This window comes from Myxocyprinus asiaticus, chromosome 10, assembly GCF_019703515.2.
Source record: "Myxocyprinus asiaticus isolate MX2 ecotype Aquarium Trade chromosome 10, UBuf_Myxa_2, whole genome shotgun sequence".
NCBI classification, from domain to species: Eukaryota; Metazoa; Chordata; class Actinopteri; order Cypriniformes; family Catostomidae; genus Myxocyprinus; species Myxocyprinus asiaticus.
The window spans coordinates 1,349,816-1,362,842 of record NC_059353.1 but is presented as its reverse complement, the minus strand read 5'-3'; the positions used below and the strand labels follow the sequence as shown (position 1 = coordinate 1,362,842).

Genomic DNA, 13,027 nt, shown 5'->3' with positions numbered 1-13,027 from the left:
ATTGATGTGTTTGTGTGCGTGTGCATGCTTGTGTTTGTGATAGGCTATAAATGGTCTCTGAAGCATGCAGGACTGAGATACTGTAAGTGATTGAACACCTATTCTTACATAGTGTCTGATCACAAAAACCTCTGATTGTGTATGAAAATGAGTGGCAGTTTTGCTATGTCACGTTCGTTCACTTTTGAGAATATCAGTGTGATAGATCCATTCAAACGCTGACGTCTGGAGCTGTCTGCATGTTAATGAGGTGTGTTGTGTGTGTCTGACCCTGTTCTAATGAGTCTCAGATCCTGTTTGTGTTGCAGATGTCCAGGGCAGCGGCTGGCATCATGGGTGCAGCAGCAGTAAACCTCACAAAGGGCTGTGAGCTGCTCGACACCCACCCGGATGATTTTCCGATGGCTTTGAAGCTGGAATTACCTTCAGAATCCACTGATGGTACCTAATTACATGAAAATTGCTCCCTGTTCCATAAATGATCCTGGTGTCCCTGTCTCGTATTGATGTCTGTGAACACCAAATGCGATGAAACATTATTTTTCTTATAAGGAAACTGCTATGGCTTGCTGTTTGAAATGCCAGAAAAAGTAGTTTGATATGCTAATGATTGTGATGTACTTAAGGATCAAACAGCATACCTTAATGTGAATGATGTGATGTGAATATCAAATTAAATTCTAAACACACACACACACACACATGCACACATACACAAACAGTTGAAAGTAACAAGGTTGCAGACATAGGCTAAATTAAATGGTTGCTCATTAGGGGCTAGCTTTAGGGAAATATTATATATAAATATAGCTGCAAGCAGCAATTGCGGGGCCAAGCGCTCCAACGTATGGCATGTACGAAAGTGTCACTGGACATCAATGATTATGACTATGAAAAGCAGCATAAAAAACATTGGTAGAATTGCTAAAATAAAAATACAATTAATTATACATTTTTACCAATAGGTGGTGCCATCACCAAATTTGCATGGTGAGGTCAAGGTGTGGTCGTTATGAAACAATCAAAGTTTCATGGTGCGCTATCCGAGAACCATTTTGTCTATTGAAAGTAATTTTTTTGTATTGAGTGTTCCTAGATGATACATGACAAATTTCATGCAAATCGGACTTTCGGTCTAGGAGGAATTAGAAAAGTAGGTTTTCAATTAAATTAAAAATGGCAGACAGGAAGTATGGCCAACTATGGCAAATTTAGTATCAGGGAATTTGGCATGACCGAAGGAATCTTTAGAGACCAGTGACAGGACAATAGGCCAAAATAATCAAACGTTATAATAATTTTTATACATTTCATTATAACTTTTGACCACAAGGTGGCGCTGGCCCAAAACTTTATGTATACACCCAGAGCTTAGTGCCGATGATGCATACAGAGTTTCGTAATGGTAAATGTTCAAATACAGCATTTTACAACAAAATTCAAAATGGCCGATATAGGAATATTGGGTATCGTTTCACTCGGTATGACCCAAGGAATCTAAAGAGACCAGCTTCATAATTTTAGGTCAAACTATTCAGAAGTTGTAAGCAAAAAAAGGCTATTTTTTTTTTCATATATCCTGACCACTAGGTGGCACTGTCCCTAAACTGTGCAGGTACTCTCAAGTCTTTATGGCTATGTACCAAGTTTCGTGTCAATACGCCTAAGCGTGGCAAAGATACAGCCTCACGACCATTTTGGCGTGCTCGCCGTTAAATCTGTTGAATCGTTATTCGATAACGGCTTGGTCTATCAAAAAGCTTTTAATAACTCTTTGTCTCCAGTGTCCCTAGATGATACACAACAAATTTCATGCAAATCAAAGTTACGGTCTAGGGAGAGTTAGAAAAAGTAGGTTTTTCTGAAAAATTCAATATGGCATATGACTTCATATAACTTCAATGGCGGAATAATAGTAATAATAAGAACATGAATACAGTAGGTGCCTACACACTTGCCACAGTGCTTGGCCCTTAATAATTTTCTGCTTTCACATAAATAAAAAAAAAGTTTGTTTGTTAATTTTTCTTGCAATAACTTTGGTAGCCTGGTTGAATTGTTATCAACATAAAAATGTTTACCTCAAATTTTGTAAATGTTTAATAACTCTTATTCAACATTAGGAACCTATGAAAATGTACCTTACTATACCGACTCATATGGAATATTCCAGGTATAAAAGAAGTTAAGCTCAATTGACCGCATTTGTGGTATAATGATGATTATCACACACACACACACAAAAAATTGACTTGTTCCTCTTTTTCTTAAGCCTTCACTCATATACAGCTGCTTCATATCTGCAGCCAAGAAACGTTCGTGCCGCTCTGTAATCCATTCTGACGATCTTTTCCGGTCCATTATCAGACACACAGGGAATAAGCGATGAAATCAGCGCTTCCTCTAACAGCCACCCCTTATAAACAGCATGTTTGGAGCATGTGTAGCAGAACTGCAGCCAAGAAATGCTTGCGCCAGTCCGGTTATGGGCTGTGGTCCATTCTGACAAGTGATTTCGATCTCATCAAGGTGTTTCGTGTAAAATCCGCTCTCATGTCTTTCTGCGAGTGCTGTTGAAGTCTCGAGCCTGCTTTGCACAGCTGTTACATCAATGAGTTTGAATTCTAAGCTGTGGTTGTAATGCCAGCTCATGCATGAGGCAGCACTGTGATTGGATAGAAGCGTTCCTTCTCATGAATAATGTGGAGAAACACTCAGGATCTAATGACGAAAATGTGTACTGTACTACCAGTCATAAATCAGAGTTTACACATATACCTCATTTTTGTAAAGTTGCTTCAACTTTCCTTTTTAAACCGGAATAACGAAATGGCTCAATAAAACGAAAAATGACCACTTTTCCCTTAACAATAAACATAATGTGTGCTATCATTGTTTTCAGTGATGTGCAACCTGTACATATCTGTTAACATCTCAAAAATGGGTTTTGGCGTTTCATGACCCTTTAAAGGAGTTGTCATTGCAAACCAATGTACATAACATTCTGTATGATTTAATGGTCATCAGATTTTATTACATGATACATGCTGTGAATGAGCATAAATTCAAGACTTTATATACAGTTATAATATAAACACAAAGCAGACAGTAGCAAAATGACAACCCCTCCTTTTAGGGTGCTTTCACACTGGAAGTTTAGTTCGAAACAGAGCACGGTTCGCATGAAAAATTGGTAGCTGTCATGCAGACTGGTGAGCGCACCGCGGTACCGAACCCGAGACTACCTGTAGGAGGTGGTCTGAGTTCAGTTGCAATGGAACTGTAGCAAGATTCGCGTGAATTTGAAAGCAACTCGGACTCGGGTGTGCACTCGTTCAGGAAGTAAAGTAACCTGCGCATGCGTTTTAGCCGATGATGACATCATTAGTTTCGACTAATAAATATAGGGTATAATAGGAGATGACAGTGGCGATAACTTCACCTTGGACACGAGCGTAAGTGTGCAGTGTAAACAAAGATGCAAATGAATTCCTTGCAATCAGCTGTCTCCTCAAAAAACGCAGTTTGTGAGCAGCAGCAAGCCGCCTTCCTCTGGACATCTGAGGAGTTACGTCATGAAGCGCACATGTACGCAGTTGTTGTTCACTCTGCTGTGCATAATGGCACCAAAATAAAAAAAAAAATTTGATGAGTCGCGTTGTGTTCTCCATGCGTGTTTGTGATGACGTAAGATGAACGCAAATGGGTTCGATAGAATTGAGTGTGAAACCAGAACGACGCTGCGGTGGGCACCAGGAACAATCGTACTCGGAATCAGACCACAGCAAATTTACCCAGTGTGAAAGCCCCCTTAATTTGACTATAATACTCTATTTGTGCTGCAGCATGACAAAAATGGTAAATTAGAGCATTTTATGTTTTTGATTATTATAAGTATGAATAAGTGTATTGTTAAGCATTTATAACATGTGAATACGTGTATTGTTAAGCATTTATAACATGTAGGTTAAAATGCTCACTGTTTGGCAAGTAGAGCATGAAAGTCACCCCTTTATTCATGTAACTGTATAATTTCATATAAATGTTTTATAATGCATTTGTAAATTACTTATTACATTATTGTAAAGTATTACCCAATTTGTGAAGAAACAGACAAATTGAATGAGATGATCTTTAATTGTTTAATTGAAAGTGTCCAAATGATGTCACTTCCAAGGTTTCACTATTTTAAGGTATGTTGCATTTTGTTTGTATTGAGGGGAAAATTACTGTAACAGGGTTGCACACAAAGTGTGGGACCTGCAGCTAAACATTATGGTAATGTTTTTTGGCTATTATAATTTTATTATTATTATTATTATTATTATTATTTTGACTGTTTTTAGAGTTATTTGAATGTCTATTCTATAGATTATGTCACGTATATGCATTTGTTATCTATAATCATTTATTTTCACTCAACATACAGTATTAAAGAACTCTGTACCATGCATTTAAAACCATTTAGATCAGGTATTCACTGACAGAGGTGCATTATTTCATAAACTGTGAGTCAGATTTTATCAGGGTCTAACATGTTCCAGTCTCAAAATTGCATCTCACTCCCCCTGGGCTCAAGAAAATAAATGTTACGGTAAACAGGAACAAGCGGCCAATTAAAGTAGTATGACGGATGACGGTGGTGCTGTGATGACAGGCCGAGTTCCCCGGTTACCTGCAGTGAGTTTAGGAATAGACTGTGTGTCAGAGACAGTTTTGTTTCCTGAGCTCACGTTGATTTCAACCCTGCATGCTGCAGAATTTTTTTTTTTTACTTGTGAAATATTCCATCCTGACTCACTCTGTTTATAGACACAGTGCATCTTAAATCCAAGTAAGCTAGCTAATATAAATGACCGAGCTACATAAAGGTCAAAAGATTTACATAAAAGTGCAATTAAACTTTATTGTTGATTAGTGATTTTTATGTATTGACATTTGTCCTTACACTTACCACTAAAGCACTTTTTGGGAATATACCTCCTATTTGATATCCTCTATCTATCACTTTCCTTGACCTCTCATTGTTACGTTACGACAGGCTTGCTATAAGCTATTAAAGGATCAGCTAGATCTTATGTAACCCTGGTTATCACTTAAGTTTGACAATTAATGTTGCAATTAAACAGTTTGACAGTATGACATTTGTACGAACAGTAAATCAGCTCATTGTCTGTTTATAATTTATGATAATGAAGGATGTATATAAGAATAAAACTTCAGTAATTCAGCCTCATAAATAAAATATTGCTTTTAGTTCCAGATTAAACCAGTGATACACAAAAAAATGGAAACAACTAATTGTTAACAGCAGGCCAGAATAAAACAGCTCTTTACTCCATTTTGTTAAACCAAATGGTTTGTGAAACATAGCAATAGAAAATAAATATGTTTATGTTTTATGAATAACAATAATAATGTTACATATTTGTCCACAAAACAAATTTGAAGCAATTATCCTAGTTTAAAAAATGCTGAAGAAATGTGGACAGGTTTCCTACTGGAATTTCTGTCATAATTTGGAACCATTCCTGAAGGATTCTACAGAAGATAAGAAAATAAATGATAAATAATTTCTCAGTGGATAAAAAAAAAAAAATTCGTAAAGGATCTTAGATAAATCTTTGTATCATATTGGTTGTTATGTACCCTGTAGCAACTGAAATAAATGTCTCCCTACAGGGCATATAGGCGCTTTAAAATGTTGGAAGATTTTCTTAAAATTCCTTGTGATGTCCTACAGAAGGCATTTCATCCTATTGGGAACGTACAGTTATTATATGGAACTGTTAGAAAATATCTTATGTTTGTGTTATGTTGGAAAGAAAATCCAAAATAGAAATTATCTTATTAAATAAATAAGTTTGTTTATTTATTGTATTATTCCTTTGTCTTCACAGAGACTCTAAGGTATTAAAATGGCTAGAAACAAAAATTATGTTTTTAAGATAATTGTATTCATTATATACAACGGCTATTTATTTCAAATGAAAATACATCTCATTGCACTCAGGCTAATGGACCTTTTCCCTGCGCTTATTACTTTTTCTTTGCGCATTTATATGCGGGGCGAGGTTTCGCTAAAACACATCTGCTGTACTTTGAAACCAGCGCACAGCAGCCAATCAGAGCGCACGCTTTTGTCTCGCGCAGTGCCGCTGCATGTTCAGTCAATATGGTGAGTTCAACAAAACACTCTATTTATTCAAATATAAACAACACGGACTCATAATGACTACCACAGACTACACATATACTCTAGAAAATGTGTTTGCGCTCGGGTTCATGACAGTTATAGTGTAATATATATATTATGAATGTCGGTACGAGCTGGTAGGCGCACGAGCTAATGTGAATAAGTGACGGATGCTAACGCTAAAGCTAATGTGCGGTAGAACAAGTTTTATTCTCATTTTACTCTCATTCTGTTTTTGTCTATAAATACACGTGTCAGAGGTCTGATGTGCGTTACATATTTGATTTTGTTATACTTTTGTGTTTGTAAGCCGTAATTCTCGGTTATTTTTTAGCTTCGAGGGAAGAAACTTAAATCACTCATTCAACCTGACCAAGTGATTGATGTGAGAGGAAACTCTTGATCCATCAAATCATGAGCAATTAAGACGCTAAACTGGTAACATTTGATTTATTGATAGTTGATTGTTTACTGATAATGAGTGGGCATATATAGTTGAGTTGTTGGTTGATTAGATAACTGGCTAGTTATATGGGAAGTTTAATATTATTTTCAATTTAGCTCATATGAGCTAATTCAGAGACTATTTGATTAAATATTTCTACTTCAAATAAATAATAATAATAATAATTTGTCACACTGCAGGACCATTTAACGGAATATTCCGGATTCAACACATGTTAGGCTCATTTGACAGCATTTGTAGCATTATGTATATACACTGGCAGCCAAAAGTTTGGAATAATGTACAGATTTTGATTTTATGGAAATTAATTGGTACTTTTATTCACCAAAGTGGCATTCAACTGATCACAATGTGTCAGTCAAATAACAATATAGTCAGGACAATAATAACATGAAAAATTACTATTACAATAAAAAATAAAAATAAAAAAAAATGTTCAGAACTTCTCAAACTACTTCAAAGAGTTTTGCAGATCCTTGTCATTCTAGCTGTAAGTTTGTCCAGATACTTCCTGTAGCACTTGCCATAGATGTCTTGTCGGGCACTTCTCACGCACCTTATAGTCTAGCTGATCCCACAAAAGCTCAATGGGGTTAAGATCCATAACACTCTTTTCCAATTATCTGTTGTCCAATGTCTGTGTTTCTTTGCCCACTCTAACCTTTCCTTTTTGTTTTTCTGTTTCAAAAGTGGCTTTTATTTGCAATTCTTCCCATAAGGCCTGCACCCCTGAGTCTTCTCTTTACTGTTGTACATGAAACTGGTGTTGAGCGGGTAGAATTCAATGAAGCTGTCAGCTGAGGACATGTGAGGCATCTATTTCTCAAACTAGAGACTCTGATGTACTTATCCTCTTGTTTAGTTGTACATCTGGCCTTCCACATCTCTTTCTGTCCTTGTTAGAGCCAGTTGTCCTTTGTCTTTGAAGACTGTAGTGTACACCTTTGTATGAAATCTTCAGTTTTTTGGCAATTTCAAGCATTGTATAGTAGGGCAGCAACTAACGATTATTTTGATAATCGACTAATCTAACGATTATTAGAACGATTATTCGACTGTTCACGATTATTGCAACAATGAATCATTAGCTCTTAACCGACTATTCAGCTTGTGCCCCGACTTAAAAGGTTGTATTAAACATGTTTGCTAACAATACAGAGGACAAAATCATCTTTTAAAAATACCACTAAATGACATTCACTGAATTAAAGGGAAAAAATACTTCTTATTATGTTTAATTCAGTAAATATTTCACTACAAAATAACCCTATTGTTATCAAGTGTTTTTGTCTTGTTTACCATTTAGAATTGTCTATAAATCCTTAAAACAAGATACATTTACTTGAGAAGTAACATAAGATATTTAGACTTGCTTTAAGAGAATGTATCTTAAATATGTGTATTTTGTATATGTGTATTTTTTTCACTTGGTTATACTTCTGTGAGTGCAGTAAAGACAAAATATACTTCTATTCAAGATCTATTCTCTAAAAGCAAGTCTAAATATCTTATATGCTGCTTCTCAGGTGAATGCACCTTTTTTTTAAAGGATTTTTAGATATTTTAAAATATTTGTATTTTTAATATTATATTCAACATTCTCAGATAAAATGTTTTTCTCCTGCAGTATAGCTGCTAAAGTAAATGTACATTGTTTTAAATTAGTTTTAGATATTTATATTGGAAAACAAAACAAATAAAACATGTATTTTGTTGCAGTGTATAATGAGGCGAAGACTTCTCTCTCTCACGTTCTGTTCACTTCAATCCATCTTTAACACAAAAAACAAACTCTTATTAATAAAGCTGCATTTTGCCAGTTTTCTTTACGATAAGAAATGCACAGTGACATATATTATGATTCAATAAGTTGCCATCGCGTTATAATCTAGCTGCATTAAGAGCGCACACTCGAGGGATGAGCATCCCCGCAACAGAGTGTACCTCAGCTGGGTGCAGTTTCAATCTCTCCCCCTTAGATCGAGACACTTCGCGCAACTCAAAGAAAAGGCGCTGATCGCACAGAGAAATGCCAGTTTCCTTATTATTTTAACTTTAATAAAGCTATAACGCATTAAATAGAGCTGCATTAAAGATGTAACGGCGGGGTGTTTTCTTTAAAGACGCTCGACATGCAAGTTTTGCTTAAGCTGAGCGTCAGCTCTGGCTCTGCTTATTCCACAACAAGAGTGCTTCTGTATTTACTTATTTTGTATTTTTGCATTATAATTCTCTCATACTTTGCAGTCTACATCACCTGAAGCTGTTTGGAAAGTTTAGAGTGCGTCTGGACTGTGAGATGTGTTTTCTTCCTCTCCTCAGTCAGGCACGAGCTGCAGTGCTGCTCTTGTGTGCAATCATTAGAGTTTCATATGATCTTATGTTACGTTAAGATCAAACGACTATTCGACAATGAAAATTTTTGGCGACAATTTTTTGTTGTCGATAACGTCGACTAATCGTTTCAGCCCTATTGTATAGCCTTCATTCCTCAAAACAATGATTGACTGACGAGTTTCTAGAGAAAGCTGTTTTTTTTGTTGCATTTTTGACCTAATATTGACCTTAAGACATGCCAGTCTGTTGCATACTGTGGCAACTCAAAAACAAACACAAAGACAATGTTTAGCTTCAGTTAACGGACCAAATAGCTTTCAGCAGTGTTTGATATGACAAATGATTTTTTAGTAACAAATGATCAATTTAGCATGATTACTCAAGGGTAAGGTGTTGGAGTGATGGCTGCTGGAAATGGGGACTGTCTAGATTTGATCAAAAATGACTTTTTTCAAATAGTGATGGTGCTGTTTTTTACAACATTAATGTCCTGACTATACTTTCTGATCAGTTGAAGGAAACTTTTGTGAATTAAAGTACCAATTTCATTCCGAAACAGCAAAATCTGTACATTATTCCAAATTTTTGGCCACCAGTGTATGTACAGTGTGTGTGTGTGTGTGTATATATATATATATATATATATATATATATATATATATATATACTGTATATACACACAGCTGAAGTCAGAAGTTTACATACACTTAGTTTGAAGTAATTAAAACTCATTTTTTAACCACTCCACAGATTTAATATGAGCAAACTATAGTTTTGGCAAGTCGTTTAGGACATCTGCTTTGTGCATGACAAGTAATTTATCCAACAATTGTTACAGATTTTTTAACTTTTAATTGACAGTTCCAGTGGGTCAGAACTGTACATATACAATGGGGCATTAACTGTGCCTTTAAGCAGCTTGGAAAATTCCAGAAAATAATGTCAAGCCTTTTAGGCAATTAGCCAATTAGCTTCTGATAGGAGGTGTACTGAATTGGAGGTGTACCTGTGGATGTATTTTAAGGCCTACCTTCAAACTCAGTGCCAATAACAGCCAATAACTCAGAAAAAAGATTTGTGGACCTCCACAAGTCTGGTTCATCCTGGGGAGCAATTTCCAAATGCCTGAAGGTATCACGTTCATCTGTACAAACAATAGTACACGAGTATAAACACCACGGGACCACGCAGCCATCATACCGTTCAGGAAGGTGACGCATTGTGTCTCCTAGAGATGAGTGGTGTTTGCTGCGAAAAGTGCAAATCAATACCAGAACAACAGCAAAGGACCTTGTGAAGATGGACAAGGAAACAGGTAGACAAGTATCTACACTATATTGCCAAAAGTATTGGCTCACCCATCCAAATAATTGAATTCAGGTGTTCCAATCACTTCCATGGCCACAGGTGTATAAAATGAAGCACCTAGGCATGCAGACTGCTTCTACAAACATTTGTGAAAGAATGGGCCGCTCTCAGGAGCTCAGTGAATTCCAGCGTGGTACTGTGATAGGATGCCACCTGTGCAACAAGTCCAGTCGTGAAATTTCCTCGCTACTAAATATTCCACAGTCAACTGTCAGTGGTATTATAGCAAAGTGAAAGCGATTGGGAATGACAGCAACTCAGCCACAAAGTGGTAGGCCACGTAAAATGACAGAGCGGGGTCAGCGGATGCTGAGGCGCATAGTGCGCAGAGGTCGCCAACTTTCTGCAGAGTCAATCGCTACAGACCTCCAAAGTTCATGTGGCCTTCAGATTAGCTCAAGAACAGTGCGTAGAGAGCTTCATGGAATGGGTTTCCATGGCCGAGCAGCTGCATCTAAGCCATACATCACCAAGTGCAATGCAAAGCGTCAGATGCAGTGGTGTAAAGCACACCGCCACTGGACTCTAGAGCAGTAGAGACGCGTTCTCTGGAGTGACGAATCACGCTTCTCCATCTGGCAGTCTGATGGACGAGTCTGGGTTTGGCGGTTGCCAGGAGAACGGTACTTGTCTGACTGCATTGTGCCAACTGTGAAGTTTGGTGGAGGGGGGATTATGGTGTGGGGTTGTTTTTCAGGAGCTGGGCTTGGCCCCTTAGTTCCAGTGAAAGGAACTCTGAATGCTTCAGCATACCAAGAGATTTTGGACAATTCCATGCTCCCAACTTTGTGGGAACAGTTTGGGGATGGCCCCTTCCTGTTCCAACATGACTGCGCACCAGTGCACAAAGCAAGGTCCATAAAGACATGGATGAGCGAGTTTGGTGTGGAAGAACTTGACTAGCCTGCACAGAGTCCTGACCTCAACCCGACAGAGCACCTTAAGGATGAATTAGAGCGAAGACTGCGAGCCAGGCCTTCTCGACCAACATCAGTGTCTGACCTCACAAATGCGCTTCTGGAAGAATGGTCAAAAATTCCTATAAACACACTCCTAAACCTTGTGGAAAGCCTTCCCAGAAGAGTTGAAGCTGTTATAGCTGCAAAGGGTGGGCCGACGTCATATTAAACCCTATGGATTAAGAATGGGATGTCACTTAAGTTCATATGCGTCTAAAGGCAGATGAGCGAATACTTTTGGCAATTTAGTGTATATCCACAGTAAAATTAGTCCTATATCTACATAACCTGAAATCTGCTAACCGCCATAAAAAAGCCAGACTACAGTATGCAAGTGCACATGGGGACAAAGGTCTTACTTTTTGGAGAAATGTCCTCTGGTCTGATGAAGCAAAAATTGAACTATTTGGCCTTAATGACCATTGTTATGTTTAGAGGAAAAAGAGTGAGGCTTGCAAACCGAAGAACACCATCCCAACTGTGAAGCATGGGGGTGGCAGCATCATGTTTTGAGGGTGCTTTGCTGCAGGAGGGACTGGTGCACTTCACAAAATAGATGGCATCATGAGGAAGGAAAATTATGTGGATATATTGAAGCAACATCTCAAGATATCAGCCATGAAGTTAAAGCTCGGTTGCAAATGCATCTTCCAAATGGACAATGACCCCAAGCATACCTCCAAAGTTGTGGCAAAATGGCTAAAGGACAACAAAGTCAAGGTATTGGAGTGGCCATCACAAAGCCCTGACCTCAGTCTGATAGAAAATTTGTAGGCAGAACTGAAAAAGCGTGTGCAATCAAGGATGCCTACAAACCTGACTCAGTAAGACCAGTTCTGTCTGGAGGAATGGACCAAAATTACAGCAACCTATTGCGAGAAGCTTGTGGAAGGCTACCCAAAATCTCTGACCCAAGTTAAACCATTTAAAGGCAATGCTACCTAATACTAACAAAATGTATGAAAACTTCTTTCCCAATGAGAATGTGAGGAAAGAAATTAAAGCTGAAATAAATAATTCTCTCTACTATTATTCTGAAATTTCACATTCTTAAAATAAAGTAGTGATCCTAACTGACCTAAGTCAGGGAATGTTTTCTATGATTAAATATCACGAATTGTGAAAAACTGAGTTTAAATGTATTTGGCTAAAGTGTATGTAAACTTCTGACTTCAGCTGTAATTACTTAAATATATATTTTTTGGGGGGCATCAGAAAATGGTTTGAGTTCCTAGGCTGAGAAAGAATGTTATAAGTAACATTGCTAACACTGTTCTACATTGCAGAGAAATACTAAACTGTATTAACGAGCCTTTAAAATGTAAATTTTAAATTTAAATTTGTCGCTGCAGTGACACCGGCAAAAGCGGTAATGATTCTCAATGTGTCTGAAAAAACCAGCAAGCAGACTGTCTGAAAATGTTGTTAATTTATAGAGAGAAATGCACATTAGGGTTTGCTGACAGATGATGATCTCGGGGATCGACGAGGGTCAGAGTGATCGCCAATAGCTGATGCCTTTGATGATGTCAAGACGATATTTGGCTCGTTTTCCAATGAATGTATTAAATTATTATTATTATTATTATTATTAGGCTATTATTATCAGATTAATATTACAAATAATTTGCCCGTAGAAACAAAGACATATGCTTGAAGAAACACTATTATATTGTTAAGAACAGATGACAGAAAAGCGTC

The 13,027-nt window shown here is 37.3% G+C and overlaps 1 protein-coding gene across 4 annotated transcripts in view; it reads left to right on the top strand.

Moving 5' to 3' along the window:
- The first annotated feature begins 6,121 nt into the window (after positions 1 to 6,121).
- LOC127446830 (pre-mRNA-processing factor 40 homolog A-like) overlaps positions 6,122 to 13,027 on the top strand; it is a 71,992-nt gene continuing 65,086 nt past the window's right edge. For 3 of the 4 annotated variants that reach the window (XM_051708099.1, XM_051708101.1, XM_051708097.1), the window contains exon 1: positions 6,122 to 6,178. In XM_051708099.1, coding sequence (XP_051564059.1) covers positions 6,176 to 6,178 — 3 coding nt within the window. In that variant the 5' untranslated portion in view covers positions 6,122 to 6,175. Of the gene's footprint in view, positions 6,179 to 7,363; positions 7,470 to 13,027 lie in introns of those variants that run through there. The other variant, XM_051708100.1, reaches the window with a different exon arrangement.